General features: G+C 45.5%; 1 protein-coding gene across 1 annotated transcript in view; it reads right to left on the bottom strand.

The window, feature by feature from the left end:
- Nucleotides 1-2121: 2121 nt before the first annotated feature.
- nagpa (N-acetylglucosamine-1-phosphodiester alpha-N-acetylglucosaminidase) overlaps nucleotides 2122-20145 on the bottom strand; it is a 75508-nt gene continuing 57484 nt past the window's right edge. The window contains exon 12 of the mRNA XM_034173914.1: nucleotides 2122-4040. Coding sequence (XP_034029805.1) covers nucleotides 3800-4040 — 241 coding nt within the window. The 3' untranslated portion in view covers nucleotides 2122-3799. The remainder of the gene's footprint in view (nucleotides 4041-20145) is intronic.

Genomic DNA, 20145 nt, shown 5'->3' with positions numbered 1-20145 from the left:
AGGTCAAACGTTTCCTGTAAGTCTTCACCAGGTTTGCACACACTGTAGCTGGTATTTTGGCCCATTCCTCCATGCAGATCTCCTCTAGAGCAGTGATGTTTTGGGGCTGTCGCTGGGCAACACGGACTTTCAACTCCCTCCACAAATTTTCTATGGGGTTGAGGTCTGGAGACTGGCTTGGCCACTCCAGGACCTTGAAATGCTTTTTACGGAGCCACTCCATTGCCCGAGCGGTGTGTTTGGGATGTCATGCTGGAAGACCCAGCCACATTGCATCTTCAATGCTCTCACTGATGGAAGGAGGTTTTGGCTTAAAATCTCATGATACATGGCCATGTTCATTCTTCCATTAACACCTATCAGCCGTCCTGTCCCCTTTGCAGAAAAACAGCCCCAAAGCATGATGTTTCCACCCCCATGCTTCACAGTAGATATGGTGTTCTTGGGATGCCACTAAGCATTCTTCTTCCTCCAAACACAACGAGTTGAGTTTTTACCAAAATGTTCTATTTTTGTTTCATCTGACCACATGATATTCTCCCAGTCCTCTTCTGGATCATCCATATGCCCTCTGGCAAACTTCAGACAGGCCTGGACACGTACTGGCTTAAGCAGGGGGACACGCCTGGCACTGCAGGATAGAGGTGGGCGATACCGGGAATTTTGGTATTGATCCTATACCAAGTAAATACAGGCCCAGTATCTCCGACATCGATATCAATACCAATACTTTTTCATATTTAAGCTTCATAGATTCAAAGGATCCAAAAGACCTAGAATAGAATTTCGCCAAACATTGTACTGACAACAAAATATTTTATTATCACAATCAACATTTTTGTTTAAAAAAAAATATCACTCAACACAACTTAAAACAAAATCTCCTGAGGTAGAAGGCTGACTCGAGGAGCGCTGAGTGGGTGGGCCAGGCTGAGACTACCTGCATGACTGTTGGCTGGCGCTGCTGAGCCATGTGACGGTGCAACAACAAAGGACCAGAGGGGGGAGGGTGCGCTGATCCATGTGTGACAGCACTGCTCTTACAGACAGAGACTTTGATGAATCTGCGTGCACAGCAGTCAGTGCGTGCGGGAGAGAAAAAAGCTTGAGTATCAATCTTTTTACACGAGGATTGTTCAATATCAATACCAGCGTTGGTATCAATATTATCGATATTAGGATCAATCTGCCCACCTCTACTGCAGGATTTGAGTCCCTCTCTGCGTAGTGTGTAGCCTTTGTTACTTTGGTCCCAGCTCTCTGCAGGTCATTCATCAGGTCTCTCCGTGTAGTTCTGGAATTTTTGCTCACCGTTCTCATGATTATTTTGACCCCACAGGATGAGATTTTGCATGGAGCCCCAGATTGAGGGAGATTATCAATGGTCTTGTATGTCTTCCATTTTCTTACAATTGCTCCCAGAGTTGACTATTGTAGATTCACTCTTCCCAGCCTGGTGCACATCTACAATTTTCTTCCTGTGTCCTTCAACAGCTATGATTGAGTTTGGAGTCTGACTGTTTGAGGCTGTGGATAGGTGTCTTTTATAAAGATAACGAGTTCAAACAGGTGCCATTAATACAGGTAACGGGTGGAGGACAGAAGAGCTCTTTAAAGAAGATGTTACAGGTCTGTGAGAGCCAGAAAACTTGCTTGTTTGTGGGCGACCAAATACTTATTTTCCACCATGGTTTACAATTAAATTCTTTAAAAATCCTGCAATGTGATTTTCTGGATTTTTTTTTTCTCATTTTGTCTCTATAGTTGAAGTGTACCTATGATGAAAATTACAGACCTCTCTCATCTTTCTAAGTTGAACTTGCACAATCAGGGACTGACTAAATACTTTTTTACCCCAATGTAAGAGTGGGACAGATGGACGAGCGTTTCTATAGTAACAGAGAGCCTCATTTACATGACACCAGTTACCAAAAAAAAAAAAAAAAAAAAAAGAAAAAAAAAAACAAAGACTGCCCCCAACCGAAGGCAAAGTGTCACTGCAGCATTTGGTCATCATGGCAACAAGTATACAAGCATTCAAACAAAGAAAAAACCTCCAAAATCTCACTTTTGACTTCAACCTTTAATTTAACAAAATGTTTAGGTCTTTGTTTGTTTGGGTTTTTTTTTTTTTTCTTTTGGTCACAACGTGGCCCTTTAATTACTCTGGCCTCTTTAGCATCCTATTCTTATAACATCACAAAGCTCAGATCCAGCTGGGATCCCATCCTTGACAGGAGTCACAGCACTTAATTTAACCCCTTCTAAGCCTGTATATCTCATCGATAGGAAATTTCACTTTTTAATTGAGATACTGACAAGCCAAAATGAGGCGTGTGGTAGGGGGTTAAAGCTGTACAACCTCCAGATGTTTTTTTTTATTTAAGTCATAAAAAAAATTTCTTTGGCACCACTGTAATTTTATTCCTTATTTAAATAAGGGATCTGTAATATGATATTACCAATAATAGCAAAATTCACACTGTCTGGAAACAATTTACAATTTCAACCCCTGATGGGGACAAATTCAAGCAGTCAGACTACATGACCAACATTTGGTAGCGACATCATAGATCACGTGGGGGCTTCCCCCGATCTGCCCGAGGATGCTGGGAAGAAACATAGTAACTGCCAATCAGACTCAAGAAAGGCAGGGCGATGCCAGCTGACTGTTCGCTCGAAGAAAATACACCAAGATGGTGGGAAATGCTCCAAAAGAGCTTATTTCTGTATAAATCTGTTTCTGTAATATTTTGTAAAAAGTTAAAATAAACACTTCTAAATATAAAAACTCTTTTTGAAACCAAGATACACTAATAATGTGATCTACAAGATTTCTTATGGATCTCAACGTGGTAGAGGTTGTGGCCAAGTGAGTGTGTAAGGTTCCCAGTTCAAACCCCGACGCTGCCATATTTCTCCACATAATGTGGAGTTGCATCGGGAAGGGCATCCTGCATCAAATTTGTGCCAATTCAACATGCACATCCACCTCGGATTTGCTGTGGCGACCCCGAGTGAAAACAAGGGAGCAACTGAAGGGACTTTTTCCTATGGATCTTAGCGTGCATGACCTGGGAACAAGTATGACGCAAGTGGGTCAGGTTACAGGTCTTCTCAAAACCTCAGGCATGCTCAGACACACTTCCTCCTGTAGGAGGCACCAGAAGGAAAATGGAATCCCCCCCCCACCAAGATAAATATCTTCTCGTCATTAGAATAAAATCTAATTCTGCAACATCTTACAAAAATAAACAAATGCTTAGATTTCAGTAGAAACTAAATTTTGACAGTTTTCTGAAATTTGAAAGCCCATACAGCTTTAAGTTTTACATTCACAGAGCGCTTTGTGCAAAATGGGAAACCATCTTAAAACTCTCACTTTTAGCATAAAAAGTGTTTTGAGATCTGAATTTCAATTCTGAAATCCAACTGTCTATTCATAATGTAATATTCACATTATGCAACAATATACAACCAGCTGAATAGAATTATTGTTATCATTATTACATTTGTTGCCTTGATTCTTCAGCTCTAAGAAAACTCACAAAACACTTGATCAGCTGCCAAAAGCTTCTTACTTAAAGTACCTGAAACATTGCTGATATCAGCAGAGTACAAAACATAACTTGTGCTCTGTCCTCGTCTTGTGTTTCATTTCTGCAGGCAAGAATAATGTGTCATTTCTGTTGCTGAAAGCAGAAAACATCTTAAGATTCAGTCTTCACTCAGTCGTCAGGCCTCTGATGGCTTTCCTGCTGATGCCCTACAGTCTAGGAGTCGCCATGATCGGCGGTTCCTAGACTTCATCCTGAGAGTCCGACTCTCCCAACTCAAAAGCGCCTTTCCCAGAGTGTGACTCGGCAGAGTGTCCGGGGTGCGCGGAGGATCTGCTGATGTCACCCAGCGGCACATAGGCATAATTGCGGCGTTCAGGAGAGCGAACCTCAACTGACCCCCGACACCGCTGCACCAGGTGAACTGCCACGCTGACTGACAGCAGAGAGAAAAGTGTGACAGTGATGATCAGCCAAATACGCCTGAGGAAGAGAGGTACGAGTCTGTTACCCACGACAAACAGAAAACTGAGCAAAATGATTCATTAGCTGAAGAAGAAAAAAAAACAAAAAACGATTTTACACACACACACAATATATATATATATACACATATATATATATATATATACACATATATATATATATATATATATACACACGCACACACACAGTGAGGAAAATAAATATTTGAACACCATGTAATTTTGCAAGTTCTCCCACTTAGAAATCATGAAGGGGTCTGAAATTTTCGTCTTAGGTGCATGTCCACTGTGAGAGACATAATCTAAAAAAAAAAATCTGGAAATCACAATGTAGGATTTGTTTTAATAATATATTTGCATGTTACTGCTGCAAATAAGTATTTGAACACCTGCCAATTAGCAGAAATTCTGGCCCTCAAAGACCTGTTAGTCCACCTCTAAAAAGTCCACCTCCACTCCACTTATTCCAAATTAGAAGCACCTATTTGAGGTCTTTGAGGTCTTGTGAAGACACCTGTCCACCCCACACAATCAGTAAGACTCCAACTACTAACATGGCTAAGACCAAAGAGCTGTCCAAAAACACCAGAGACAACATTGTAGACCTCCACAAGGCTGGAAAGGGCTACGGGGCAATTGCCAAGCAGGTTGGTGAAAAAAGATCAACTGTTGGAGCAATTATTAGAAAATGGAAGAAACTAAACATGACTGTCAATCTCCCTCGGACTGGGGCTCCATGCAATATCCCACCTCGTGGCATATCAATGATCCTAAGAACGGTGAGGAATCAGCCCAGAACTGCATGGGAGGAGCTGGTCAATGACCTGAAGAGAGCTGGCACCACTGTTTCCAAGGTTACTGTGGGTAATACACTAAGACGCCATGGGTTAAAATCATGCATGGCACGGAAGGTCCCCCTGCTTAAATCAGCACATGTCCAGGCCTGTCTTAAGTTTGCCCATGACCATTTGGATGATCCAGAGGAGTCATGGGAGAAAGTTATGTGGTCAGATGAGACCAAAATAGAACTTTTTGGTCTTAATTCCACTCGCCATATTTGGAGGAAGAACTCAGTCACATGGGGTGTGCAGCCAGTACATTCTGAGTGCCAGTCCCAAGCCCGGATAAATGAGGAGGGTTGCGTCAGGAAGGGCATCTGGCGTAAAACAAGCCAACCCAACTATGCAGACTAAGAATCGAATTTCCATACAGGATCGGTCGCGGCCCGGGTTAACAACGTCTACCACCGGTGCTGTTGCCCAACAGGGTCCTGGTGGAAACTGGGCTACTGCTGGGCGAAGATGACGAAGAAGAGGAGGAGAACGTTCCACAAACAGTGGGAGAAGAAGAAAACTAGAAGGGTGGAAATGAGAGTGGGGACTTTGAATGTTGGTAGTATGACTGGTAAAGAGAGAGAGCTATGATGGAGAGGAGAAAGGTAGACATATTGAGAGACCAAGTGGAAGGGAAGTAAGAGCAGGAGCATCGGCAGTGGGTACAAGTTGTTGTACCATGGTGAGGACAGGAAGAGAAATGATGTTGGGGTCATTTTAAAGAAAGAGTATGCTAAAAGCGTGTTGGAGGTCAAGCGAGTGTCTGACAGGGTGATGAGTGTGAAGTTGGAAGTTCTGGAGTGTGTTAGATGAGGTGGTGGAGAGTGTGCCCAAGCATGAAAGAGTGGTGATAGGAGAGGACTTCAATGGGCATGTTGGTGAAGGGAACAGAGGTAATGAGGAAGTAATGGGTAGATATGGTATGGTATCAATGATAGGAATGGGGAAGGACAGATGGTAGTTGATTTTGCAAAAAGGATGAAAATGGCTATGGTGAATACCTACTTTAAGAAAAGGGAGGAGCACAGTGTAACATATAAGAGTGGAGGAAGGTGCACACAGGTGGACTACATTCTTCATAGGAGATGCAAGCCAAAAGAAATCAGAGACTGTAAAGTGGTGGCAAGAGAGTTTCGTTAGACAGCATAGGATGGTTGTTTGCAGGATGAGTTTAGAAGTGAAGAAGAAGAGAGTGAGAGCTCAACAAAGGATCAGATGGTGGAAGCTGAAGGAAGAAGACTGTTGTGTGAAATTTAGCAAGCAGGTGAGAGAAGCACTGGTTGGAGGGAGAGGTTGGCGAAAAAGTTTTGGGATAGTCTGAGAGATGAAGAAAGTAGACAGTGCTGACAAGTAAGGAGTGTGTGCTGAGAAGGTGGAGGGAATATTTTGAAGAGCTGATAAAGAAAATCAGCGAGAGAAAAGGCTGGATGATGTGGTGAGAGTAAATCAGGAAGTACAAGAGATTAGTAAGGAAGAAGTGAGGGCTGCTATGAAGAGGATGAAGAGTGGAAAGGCAGGTGGTCCAGATGACATTCTAGTGGAGGCATGGAAATGTCTAGGAGAGATGGCAGTAGAGTTTCTAACCAGATTCTTTAATAAAATCTTGCAAAGTGAGAGGATGCCTGAGGAGTGGAGACGAAGTGTGCTGGTTCCTATTTTCAAGAACAAGGGTGATGTGCAGAGCTGCAGTAACTACAGAGGCATAAGCCACAGCATGAAGTTATGGGAAAGAGTAGTAGAAGCTAGGCTTAGAAAACAGAAGAAAATCTGTGAGCAGCAATATGGTTTCATGCCGAGAAAGAGCACTACAGATGCAATGTTTGCTCTGACAATACTGTTGGAGAAGTACAGAGAAGGCCAGAAAGAGTTACATTGTGTGTTTGTGGACTTAGAAAAAGCTTATGACAGGGTGCCAAGACAACAGCTGTGGTATTGTATGAGGAAGTCTGGAGTGGCAGAGAAGTACGTTAGGATAGTGCAGGACATATACAAGAATAGTGTGACAGCGGTGAGATGCGCAGTCGGAATGACAGACTCATTCAAGGTGGAGGTGGGATTACACCAAGGATCAGCTCTGAGTCCTTTCTTTTTTGCAGTGGTGATGGACAGGTTGACATGAGATCAGACAGGAGTCCCCATGGACTATGATGTTTGCAGATGACATTGTGATCTGTACTGAGAGTAGAGAGCAAGTTGAGTCTAGTCTGGAGAGGTGGAGATATGCTTTGGAGAGAAGGGGAATGAAAGTCAGTAGAAGCAAGACTGAGTACATGTGTGTGAGAATGGGAAGGAGCCCAGAGGAATAGTGCAGTTACAAGGAGTTGACGTGGTGAAAGTAGATGAGTTTAAATATTTGGGGTCAACTGTTCAAAGTAAGGGAGAGTGCGGTAGAGAGGTGAAGAAGAGAGTGCAGGCAGGGTGGAGTGGGTGGAGAAAGGTGGCAGGATGATTTGTGACCGAAGAATATCAGCAAGAGTGAAAGGGAAAAGTTTACAAGACAGCAGTGAGACCAGCTATGTTGTACGGCTTAGAGACGGTGGCACTAGCAAAAAGACAGGAGGCAGAGCTGGAGGTGGCAGAGCTGAAGATGTTGAGATTCTCTTTGGGAGTGACAAGAATGGACAAGATTAGGAATGAACATATCAGAGGGACAGCTCAGGTGGGACGGTTTGGACATGTGCAGAGGAGGGACCCAGGGTATAAAGGGAGAAGGATGCTGAGGATGGAGCCACCAGGCAGGAGGAGAAGAGGGAGGCCAAAGAGGAGGTTTATGGATGTGCTGAGGGAGGACATGCAGGTGGTTGGTGTAACAAAGGAAGATACAGAGGACAGGGTGAGATAGAAACGATTGATCTGCTGTGGCGACCCCTAATGGGAACAGCCGAAAGACAAAGAAGAAGAACAAGAAGATGTTTGGAGGAAGAAGAATGCTGAGTACCATCCCAAAAACACCATCCCTACTGTGAAGCATGGGGGTGGACGCATCATGCTTTGGGGGGTGTTTTTCTGCACATGGGACAGGACGACTGCACTGCATTAAGGAGAGGATGACAAGGGGCCATGTATTGCGAGATTTGGGGAACAACCTCCTTCCCTCAGTTAGAGCATTGAAGACAACCCAATGACCAGAAGCACACAGCCAGGATAACCAAGGAGTGGCTCCGTAAGAAGCATATCAAGGTTTTGGAATGGCCTAGCCAGTCCCCAGACCTAAACCCAATAGAAAATCTTTGGAGGGAGCTCAAACTCCGTGTTTCTCAGCGACAGCCCAGTAACTTGGCTGATCTAGAGAAGATCTGTGTGGAGGAATGGGCCAAAATCCCTGCTGCAGTGTGTGCAAACCTGGTGAAAAACTACAGGAAACGTTTGACTTCTGTAATTGCAAACAAAGGCTACTGTACCAAATATTAACATTGATTTTCACAGGGAAATTATGTCACCGACACGCGTGAAAAAACTCACACATGCGCACGAGGGTTCAAGCATGACTGGTGTAATCGCACGTCATTCAAACCCATATAGTTAAAAAAATAAATAAAAGTGTCGGTTTCTTATCTAATAGACCTCGTGTATATATATATATATATATATATATATATATATATATGTAATTAGCAACATTTGCTAATATTCGTAGCTTCTCCAAACTATAGTCCTATCAGTGTTGCGTTTTGGTGGCATTCATCCTTGACCCAAAACACATAAGCATACCAAACAGCAAATGTCAGCTATGCTCTGTTTGTCCCTGATCAAAGTTGCATGCATTCCAACTCATTATAGAAATTTTTCTTAATTTATTACTACCCTTGAAAAATGTCAGCTATTTATTTTATAAACACTACCCAATCTAGAGCCCATGGATCCCCATGGGCAACACGCTAGTTCCAATGTAATAGACTTCTATGTAATCCCCTTGCAGTATTTTATTAATGTGCAGAGACAATACAACATTCACACGTATCTGTTTGCAGAACATATTTCAAAGGAAAGCTAGAAGAAGCTTTGGAAAATTCAGTTAAAAGCAACAGGATTGTCCACCACTGTAGTGACAAAGTTTCACTTAATCACTAGTCATTTTAGCAACTTATAGCTGGTTGGTTGTAGTGATTTTCATGTTCATTTTTCACTGTTTTAAAGATTATTTTATTGTTGGTTATATTTATCTTTGTGGTTTTTATTGTTTTAAATGTTTGTTTTGTTTTATTGTTTGTGCAATAGAAGTCCCCCAAGCCAAATTTCTCCTAATGCCTGGTTCACACAGCAAGATAATTAGGCCGATATCAGATCCAATCTTCCCCTTCTGACAATTTTAAGGATGGCTCGACAATCGTGATAATGCTAAAGATAATCTTATCAGATATTCCTGCCGTGTGTGGTGCATTAAGAGCGCTCTGATCTGCTCAGATGGACGTCTGGAGCACTCCGATCGCAAATCATGGATATTCAACATGTTGGATTGTTTTGGCCCGATATCGCAGCGTGTGTTGTGTCCTCCAACCACAAACGAGTGCGCAGCCTGCTGAATGTGATGTGTAGCCAATCAGAAAGAGAGGTGATGGACGCACGGAGCAAAATCTAAAATCAAAACAGCTGTTCTGACTTACCAGAAAGTCCGGTGGTCGCGCTGTCTCCACTCCTTTAAAGAACAATTTATTTTCATTTATATAGTCCCAAATCACAACAGAGTTGCCTCAAGGTGCTTCACACAAGTAAGGTCTAACCTTACTACCGCCCAGAGCATCAGTGGTAAGGAAAAACTCCCTCTGAGGAAGAAACCTCAAGTAGACCAGACTCAAAGGGGTGACCCTCTGCTTGGGCCATGCTACAGACAAATTACAGAACAATTCACAAAATGAATATACAGAAAATGGTGTTGGTGCACAGGACAGGAGGGTCTGAAGAACGCCTTTTCTTTCTGTGTGTCATTTTTTTTCCCTCCGTTTTAAATAGTCCACAAAGTATCTCTGTTTGTTTACTTTGAAGTCACGTTTAATCTTGAGAGATTTTGTGAGATTTCCTGTCTGACCTGGGAATGTTCGTGTGTGAAATCTGTTCAGTGTGGTGTTTGACTTCACCGTGTGGCTTAATACCACACTGATCTCCATGTGTGTGGTTTTGGAAACCTACAGATAATTTTAAAATCCTGCCATGTGAACCAGGCTTAAAGCCCCTTCATGCTTTATGCACGTGCACAAAGAAAATTCTGAAAATCAAAATCTCCATCACACATTAATGACGTGAACTTCATGTGAACGTTGCACAAACAAGTCAAAAACACTGCGTGAGTGTAAGGGACTGCATCAGCAAGATCTTAAATCTATCATAAATGTACTTTTACAGCTGCACACAAGAAGAAAAGAACATGCAACTGTTTTACCAAGCCATTACAATGTAAACATGACAAATAATTACCTTTTTAGACGGTTTCAATTGCGTTCTCCACCTCGTTCACCACGTGCGCGAGAAAAGCCGCAGCTCGAACAGCCGTCTGTGATTCCAGAAGCAATTAGAGCCGTTTTCAACAGCCAACTCAAAGAGAGAATCATTAATCCGCTACAAAAATAATTATGTTATATATGCAGTGTCCAGCGCACAATGCGGGGCAGCCAGTGGAACAAAGCACGGCGTCCAGCTGGGAACACAGTGGGTGGGATCGTCATGACGATGTGTGTTAAGTGTGCAGATCAAAGTCATGCAAAAGTCAGGGCACCTTTATGCTGTGATTTGGGGCTGTAGAAATAAGCTTAACTGCATGATGGGCCTGTGACTTGACCTTTGACACTCCCGTTAGAAAAGGATCAACTTCTGACACTTACTGTGATAGAAAGGGTTCATCTTTGTGAGCTTCTCCTTGTTTCCATGATTTAAAACATCTGTTTTGCAAGACAATGTCCAGCTGCAGAGAGCAAGAGAGAGAGAGAGAGACACAAATGTATGAAAATATATATTTTTTAAAAATCAACGACATTTGCATCAATTCAACAAGCAGCTACATCAAAAACATCTTGGATACTAAAAAAAAAGTTTGAAACACTGCCTTGTCATGCTTTGGCCCTGGACCTGCTCAGAATAAGGTTTTGTCCCACAGTCTTCGTCCGTTTCCCTGTCTTGGTCCTTCTGTTCGGCTCTGAGTGTTTTCTGCTTCTTACACTTTAGTCTTGGTTTGGTGATTTGTTACACTTCAGCCACATTAGTTTGGTTCTACACTCAACAAAAATATAAACGCAACACTTTGGTTTGCTCCCATTTTGTATGAGATGAACTCAAAGATCTAAAACTTTTTCCACATACACAATATCACCATTTCCCTCAAATATTGTTCACAAACCAGTCTAAATCTGTGATAGTGAGCACTTCTCCTTTGCTGAGATAATCCATCCCACCTCACAGTGTGCCATATCAAGATGCTGATTAGACACCATGATTAGTGCACAGGTGTGCCTTAGACTGCCCACAATAAAAGGCCACACTGAAAGGTGCAGTTTTATCACACAGCACAATGCCACAGATGTTGCAAGATTTGAGGGAGCGTGCAATTGGCATGCTGACAGCAGGAATGTCAACCAGAGCTGTTGCTTGTGTATTGAATGTTCATTTCTCTACCATATGCTGTCTCCAAAGGCGTTTCAGAGAATTTGGCAGTACATCCAACCAGCCTCACAACCGCAGACAACGTGTAACCACATCAGCCCAGGACCTCCACATCCAGCATGTTCACCTCCAAGATCGTCTGAGACCAGCCACTCGGATAGCTGCTGAAACAATCGGTTTGCATAACCAAAGAATTCTGCACAAACTGTCAGAAACCGTCTCAGGGAAGCTCATCTGCATGCTCGTCGTCCTCATCGGGGTCTCAACCTGACTCCAGTTCGTCGTCGTAACCGACCTGAGTGGGCAAATGCTCACATTCGCTGGCACGTTGGAGAGGTGTTCTCTTCACGGATGAATCCCGGTTCACACTGTTCAGGGCAGATGGCAGACAGCGTGTGTGGCGTCGTGTGGGTGAGCGGTTTTCTGATGTCAATGTTGTGGATCGAGTGGCCCATGGTGGCGGTGGGGTTATGGTATGGACCGGCGTCTGTTATGGACGAAGAACACAGGTGCATTTATTGATGGCATTTTGAATGCACAGAGATAACGTGACGAGATCCTGAGGCCCATTGTTGTGCCATACATCCAAGAACATCACCTCATGTTACAGCAGGATAATGCACGGCCCCAGTTTGCAAGGATCTGTAGCACAATTCTTGGAAGCTGAAAATGTCCAGTTCTTGCATGGCCGTCATACTCACCGGACATGTCACCCATTGAGCATGTTTGGGATGCTCTGGACCGGCGTATACGACAGCGTGTACCAGTTCCTGCCAATATCCAGCAACTTCGCACAAGCCATTGAAGAGGAGTGGACCAACATTCCACAGGGCCACAATTGACAACCTGATCAACTTTATGCGAAGGATGTGTTGCAACTGCATGAGGCAAATGGTGGTCACAACCAGATACTGACTGTATCCCCCCCATAAAACAAAACTGCAACCTTTCAGAGTGGCCTTTTATTGTTGGGCAGTCTAAGGCACACCTGTGCACTAATCATGGTGTCTAATCAGCATCTTGATATGGCACACCTGTGAGGTGGGATGGATTATCTCAGCAAAGGAGAAGTGCTCACTATCACAGATTTAGACTGGTTTGTGAACAATATTTGAGGGAAATGGTGATATTGTGTATGTGGAAAACGTTTTAGATCTTTGAGTTTCATCTCATACAAAATGGGAGCAAAACCAAAAGTGTTGCATTTATATTTTTGTTGAGTGTAGTTTAGTCTCTGTTTGTTATTTAGTCATTCTGTGTTATCAAGTTAGGTTTTGAGAATTATGTCACGTCAGCCACTTATTAGTTTAGTCTTTGTCTTTTATTTTCTGGTTTTTCAGTCCACACTGTTTTGAGCACATTAGTCCCTCAGTTTTTCTGTACTCTCTCCTGCCACATGTTGAGTTCTCATCTAGTTTAGATTCAGTCTTTAATTTTCTGTTGTTCTGTTTCTGCCTTTTCATTTGTTTATTCTGTTTCTCACATTTGTATTCTAGGTATCATTATTTCCTAATTGTTTAACATTTGTTCTGTCACTGTCACATTCCTCCTTTTGCTGCTTTTGTCTGACAACGCCCACCTGTCACTCCACTCATCTCACTCAGCCACGCCTTCTTTCCTGCACCTGCATCTGATCATGCCCTGATTATCCTCTGTTTTTAAACCCCCTCGTCTTCCACCACTCACTGCTAGTTCGTTGTGCATATTGCCTCGTTCCAAGCCTCTCGTTCTGCCATAGTCTGTTTCCTTGTCGTGTATGACTTTCGCCTGTCTTGGCCTTGCCTTTTGCCTAAGCCAATTAACCTGTTTTTTTCCGTGCCTGACCCAGCCTGTTTTTGACTCTGTTTTTTGCCACCTCCTATGTACCTGTTTGCCCACGCTGGAACTCTGCTTGTTTACTGACCACACCTCGCCTGACGACCGTCTGTACCGCCGCCTGTCTGATTGTCTACCTGTGCACCGACCAAGCCTGTTTCTGATTAAACCGTTACTTATCCTCCATCTGAGTTATGAGTCTGCACTGGTGTCCACCTGCCTGCCACGCCACGTCACCACAGATCCTGACAACAATATAACCTGCGGGGCGTGTGTGCACACATGCATGCGCGCGCACACACCGTTAATTTGATAACATGACTGCTGCAAATTCACACATCAAATCAACATGTGGATTTGTACCAGTGTCGCAGACCGAATGGTCCCCCCCAAAATTCGGTCCATTTGGGACCACAGCAGCTTGTCTGAGTTAGGGATGGGAGCGATCTGATCTCAAATCGGTATCGAGTTCCGACACCCTAATTAACGTATCGGAAAATACCGATCCAACCTGCGCCATTTTCCAACACCGGAGAACAGCCACTGTGAATCCTCTCAACTGCTGTTGTTTGCTCTCTGCTTGTTTGCTGCCAAGCAGGTGGAGGGGGGGGTTTCTGAAGACGGGCTGTTGAGAGAGCTCTCTTCCGCAGTGTTCTAGCTGCGGTTCGCATCAAATTTCTGTGCGGCTGTCGGGTTCAAACTGTCTATTCATCGAGAACATATTTTCCGAAAAATTAACTGAACTGCTGCTGAAAGTGTGTGCTAAAACGTTAGCCGCTTCACTGTCCCGAGGCTGCAAAACACCAGCTCAGCGTGCAGCCGAGGAGCTGAACAGAGATTCTGTCTACTGAAAGGGAGAAAAGTCTCCATTAAAATCGTCCATGTGAGCGTCAGTGATGACACATTTATTTTACAGTCGAAAGGGTTCGTGTTTCCCAAAGTTTGAAGTTTATGCAGCACAAAAACAGCGAGAGAGAAAAAGAGAGCCGGAGGGAGAGAGAAAGCAAGTGAGAGAGAAAGTGAGACGAGGGAGCGAGAGACAGAGAGAAAGAGGAAGAGAGAAAGCGAGTAAGAGAGAGAGAAAGCGAGCGACAGACGGGCAGAGAGACAGACAGAGAAAGGGAGTGCTGTCTTTTCTCTTTAAGTCTATATAAAATAAAAGTACTTAATTCTTTTCACCAAAACATCAAATCTAAAATCTTCACAGAAAATCAACAATAATAATACTAAAGTAAACAGAGCTTTGGTATCAGATCGGAAAAATATCGGTATCGGAAGAAATCCAAATTCACGTATCGGGATCGGACCTTGTGACCACAGCTACGAGCGGCCGCATCAACAATGGAGGTGGAGAACATGGTCCACTCGGACTCCATGTCTCCAATCTCCCCCGGAGGTGGGAGTTGAAGACCTCGCTGACAGAGGGTTCCGCCAGTCGTTCCCAGCAGACCCTCACGATACGTTTGGGCCTGCCAGGTCTGACCGGCTTCCTCCCCTCCCAGCGGATCCAACTCACCACCAGGTGGTGATCGGTCGACAGCTCTGCCCCTCTCTTCACTCGAGTGTCCGAGACACGTGGCCAAAGGTCAGATGATACAACTACATAGTCGATCATCGACCTCTGGCTCAGGGTGTCCTGGTGCCACGTGCACTTATGGACACCCTTGTGCTCGAACATGGTGTTCGTGATGGACAAACTGTGACTAGCACAGAAGTCAAACAACTGAACACCACTCGGGTTCAGATCGGGGAGGCCGTGCTTCCCGATCACCCCCCTCCAGGTCTCACTGTCGCCGCCCACGTGGGCGTTGAAATCCCCCAGGAGAACAATGGAGTCCCAGTCGGAGTGCTATCTAGTACCCCTCCCAGGGACTCCAAGAAAGTCTGGTACTCTGCACTGTCGCTCGGCCCGTAGGCCGAGACAACGGTGAGAGACCTGTCCCCGACCAGAAAGCGTAGGGACGCGACCCTCTCGTTCACTGGAGTAAACTCCAACACATGGCAACTGAGCTGGGGAGCAATAAGCAATGCGACGCCAGCTCTCCGCCTCTCCCCATAGGCAACGCCAGAAAAATGATGCGTCCAGCCCCTCTCCAGGAGTTGGGTACCAGAGCCCAAGCTGTGAGTGGAGTTGAGCCCGACTATCTCTAGTCGGTATCTCTCAACCTCCCGCACAAGCTCAGGCTCCTCCCCCTCCAGCGAGGTGACATTCCACGTCCCAACAGCCAGGGGCTGTGAGCATGGACTGCGCCACCCGCCCTTGACCGCCACCCAATCCTCTCTGCACCCGACCCCCATGGCCCCATCTGCAGGTGGTGAAACCACAGGAGGGCGGGCCCACGTTGCTCTTTCGGGCTGAGCCCGGCTGGGCCCCATGGGCTAAGGCCCGACCAACAGGCGCTCGCGCACGAGCCCCAACCCCAGGCCTGACTCCAGGGTGGGGCCCCGGCTCTGCCATACCAGGCGACGTCTCGGTCCTTGATTTTTTTTTACTGGTCATGGAGGAGGTCATGGAACAAGGTCTCTGGTGCCTGTCGCGGCGGCAATCCCCGAACCCGGTGGTGGACGCCGGAAGTAAGGGATGCCGTCAAGCTGAAGAAGGAGTCCTACTTATCTTTGTTGGTAGGTGGGACGCCGGAGGCAGCTGACAGGTACCGGCAGGAGAAGCGTGCCGCAGCCCGTGCGGTCGCAGAGGCAAAAACTCGGGTCAGGGAGGAGGACTATCGGTCAGCCTCGAAGAGATTCTGGCAAACCGTCCGGCGCTCAGGAGGCGGAAGCAGCTCTCCACCAGCACTGTTTATGGTGCGGGTCGGGAGCTGTTGACCCTGACTCGGGATGTTGTCGGGTGGTGGAAGAAATACTCAGAGGATCTCCTCAATCCCATTGTCACGTCTCCCGAAGAGGAGCAGAGACTGGGGACTCAAAGGCGGACTCATCCATTACCCAGGCCGAAGTCACCGAGGTGGTTAGAAAGCTCCTCGATGTCAAGGCTCCTGGGGTGGATGAAATCCGTCCTGAGTACCTTAAGTCTCTGGATGTTGTGGGACTGTCTTGGCTGTCACGCCTCTGCAACATCGCGTGGCAATCGGGGACAGTGCCTCTGGATTGGCAGACCGGGGTGGTGGTCCCTCTGTTTAAGAAGGGGGACCGGAGGGTGGTTCCAACTATAGGGGGATCACACTCCTCAGCCTCCCCGGTAAGGTCTATTCCAGAGTACTGGAGAGGAGATTCGACCGATGGTCAAACCTTGGATTCAGGAGGAGCAGTGTGGATTTCGTCCTGGTCGCGGCACACTGGACCAGCTCTACACGCTCCATCGGGTGCTCGAGGGTTCATGGGAGTTTGCCCAACCAGTCCACATGTGTTTTGTGGATCTAGAGAAGGCGTTTGACCGTGTCCCTCGGGGCACCCTGTGGGGAGTGCTCCGGGAGTACAGGGTCCTTTGCTAAGGGCTGTCCGGTCCCTGTATGACCGCAGCAGGAGCTTGGTTCGCATTGCCGGTAGTAAGTCAAACCTGTTTCCAGTGCACGTTGGCCTCCACCGCTGCCCTTTGTCACTGGTTCTGTTCATTATTTTTATGGACAGAATTTCTAGGCGCAGCCAGGGTGTAGAGGGGGTCTGGTTTGGGAACCACAGAATCTCGTCTCTGCTGTTTGCGGACGATGTGGTTCTGTTGGCTTTGTCAAATCCGGACCTTCAGCGTGCACTGGGGCGGTTTGCAGCCGAGTGTGAAGCGTCCGGGATGAGAATCAGCACCTCCAAATCCAAGGCCATGGTTCTCGACCCGGAAAGAGGTGCTTTGCCCTCTTCAGGTCGGTGGAGTGTCCTTGTCTCAAGTGGAGGAGTTTAAGTATCTCGGGGTCTTGTTCAGGAGTGAGGGACGGATGGAGCGTGAGATCCATAGACGGATCGGTGCAGCATCTGTAGTGATGCGGTCTCTGTATCGGACCGTCGTGGTGAAGAGAGAGCTGAGTAGGGGGGCAAAGCTCCCAATTTACCGATCGATCTACGTTCCGATCCTCACCTATGGTCATGAGATTTGGCTCATGACGGAAAGAACGAGATCGCGAGTACAAGCGGCCGAGATGAGTTTCCTCCGCAGGGTGGCTGGGCGCTCCCTTAGAGATAGGGTGAGGAGCTCGGTCACTCGGGAGGAGCTCGGAGTCGAGCCGCTGCTCCTCCACATCGAAAGGAGTCAGTTGAGGTGGCTCGGGAAGACCCAGGACACGCTGGAGGGACTACATCTCTCGGCTGGCTTGGGAACACCTTGGGGTTCCCCGGGGGCTGGGGGAGGTGTGTGTGGATCGGGAGGTCTGGGCGGCTTTGCTTGAGCTGCTGCCCCTGCAACCCAACTCCGGATAAAGCGGAAGAAAATGGATGGATGGATCGGATGGGAAGTGAAAAATTGTGGACTGGTGCATTCCTAGTCTGAGTCTGACTGTCTTCACCCAAAGCGATCAAACAGTTTAATGTGATTATTAGCTATCAGGGGACAAATTAAAACCTCTTAAATCATTGTAAAATCAATTTTAACCCTCTGGGGTCCGAGGGCATTTTTTGGACAGTTCACTCACCTGGCATAAATGTTTTATTATTGCTGTTAAAAGCTCACCCTGCATCCCACAATCAAGTTGTATGTCTTTTTTTCGGGACAGCCTGTACTTTCAGAATATATGCTATAGTGGTGTTTTATAAGTGTAATAAAGGTTTACAATTAAAAATAGGAAAGGAAAAAAAAGCGGAAAATAATTTTCACGCACATTTATTCAAAACACACAGCAACTATAATTATCAACTATTTTGACACTACTTGACAAGACCCCAAAGGTAGTTTGGGGTCTCGTCAAAGTCTGGGGTCTTGTACAAAAGAATGTACCAAATAAAGGTTCTAACAATAAACACAAATGCACATTTTGAACAATATATACAAAATGGTCTATGTGTTTTGTTGGTCTTCATGCCACATCTCAAAGCAGTTTTGGTCTGCTATTACACAAAGGGCTACATCACAAACTTTGCACTTCCATGAAGTTGACTGTGACTTTGGAATGTGCTCCTGCACTGTAAACAACCTTTCACACTTTGAGGGGCGGGCCCCTCCCCTCGTTCCATTCATATGCATAAACGGTGCTTTACGTGTGAATTGCTGGAGTGAGAGAGCTTGCCATAGGCTTATTCAATAACAAAGAATCACCACAGCACAAAAATGTGCAACACACATCCTCCAAACACTCATCACAACAGCAGCACGCTCGATGGGTTTGTTTTTTTTTCTTCTTCTTCTTTTGGCTGCCTCTGGTTGGTCAGAGTCACCACAGCAGATCTGGTTCAAATCCACATGGTGAAACCTGCTGGCAGCTCCTGGTGACAGGCCTCAACAGCCAAGTATTGATCAAGAGGCTGCTGAATTTTTACTCTTCAAAACAAACAAACAAACCTCAAATTCATGCAGCAACAAATGATGAGACCTCCTGTGAGGAAGCTCTATGGCGCTGCACGGGAGCCTACAGAGTGATGACATCATGTGCAAATCCTCAGTTGCCATCAGAGTGAACAGTCGAGGAAGACGAGATGCTAAACCTCACAAAAGACACCTCAAAGAGACGCAGCTTCAGCCAAACACAGCATGTGAGCGAGGAAACGTCCTGAAGATGGACGGCAGCTTTCAGCATTTTCAACAATTTCAGTGATCCAAAATGTGGAGTCTTGAGGTCAGGGGTTCACCATCTTTTCTGCATTAAGGACCCCCCCATTCATTACTGTAAGGGGTCAAGGTCCTTTAAATAAAGACCCCCAATTATTTGGGCTAATTTACTCTAATAATCTGTTGTAAAGAGTCTTACTAGAACAAACAGCATCACTGCCCGTCACAGACGGAAGACCAAGAATTCAATAAATACAGTAATAATAAACTAATATGGATTGTGTTTTTGCAGATCTTTAGTAGTTTTAGGTAAAAATAGTAAAACTGCTGTCATTTTTTTCATTGCAAGAACCCCTCCATTTTCCACTATCACAGGACAGGACCTATATGCTGCAACACAATTGTCAAGAGACAAAGTAAAAAAAAAAAAAAAAAAAATCACATTTTCATTATAGGGTGTCGTGAGTACAACAAATAAATTTACTCCATTTTGGAATAATAATATTATATATATAATATATTATATATACACACACACACACTCAAAATATAAACGCAACACTTTAGGTTTTGCTCCCATTTTGTATGAGATGAACTCAAAGATCTAAAACTTTTTCCACATACACAATTATCACCATTTTCCTCAAATATTGTTCACAAACCAGTCTAAATCTGTGATAGTGAGCACTTCTCCTTTGCTGAGATAATCCATCCCACCTCACAGGTGTGCCATATCAAGATGCTGATTAGTCACCATGATTAGTGCACAGGTGTGCCTTAGACTGCCCCAATAAAAGGCCACTCTGAAAGGTGCAGTTTTGTTTTATTGGGGGGGGGGGATACCAGTCAGTATCTGGTGTGACCACCATTTACCTCATGCAGTGCAACACATCTCCTTCGCATAGAGTTGATCAGGTTGTCAATTATGGCCTGTGGAATGTTGGTCCACTCCTCTTCAATGGCTGTGCGAAGTTGCTGGATATGGCAGGAACTGGTACACGCTGTCGTATACGCCGGTCCAGAGCATCCCAAACATGCTCAATGGGTGACATGTCCGGTGAGTATGCCGGCCATGCAAGAACTGGGACATTTTCAGCTTCCAAGAACTGTGTACAGATCCTTGCAACATGGGGCCGTGCATTATCCTGCTGCAACATGAGGTGATGTTCTTGGATGTATGGCACAACAGTGGGCCTCAGGATCTCGTCACGGTATCTCTG

Source organism: Thalassophryne amazonica, chromosome 7, assembly GCF_902500255.1.
Source record: "Thalassophryne amazonica chromosome 7, fThaAma1.1, whole genome shotgun sequence".
Lineage (NCBI taxonomy): Eukaryota > Metazoa > Chordata > Actinopteri > Batrachoidiformes > Batrachoididae > Thalassophryne > Thalassophryne amazonica.
Note: the sequence above shows the minus strand (reverse complement) of the source record. Positions and strands in the feature narration are given on the sequence as shown.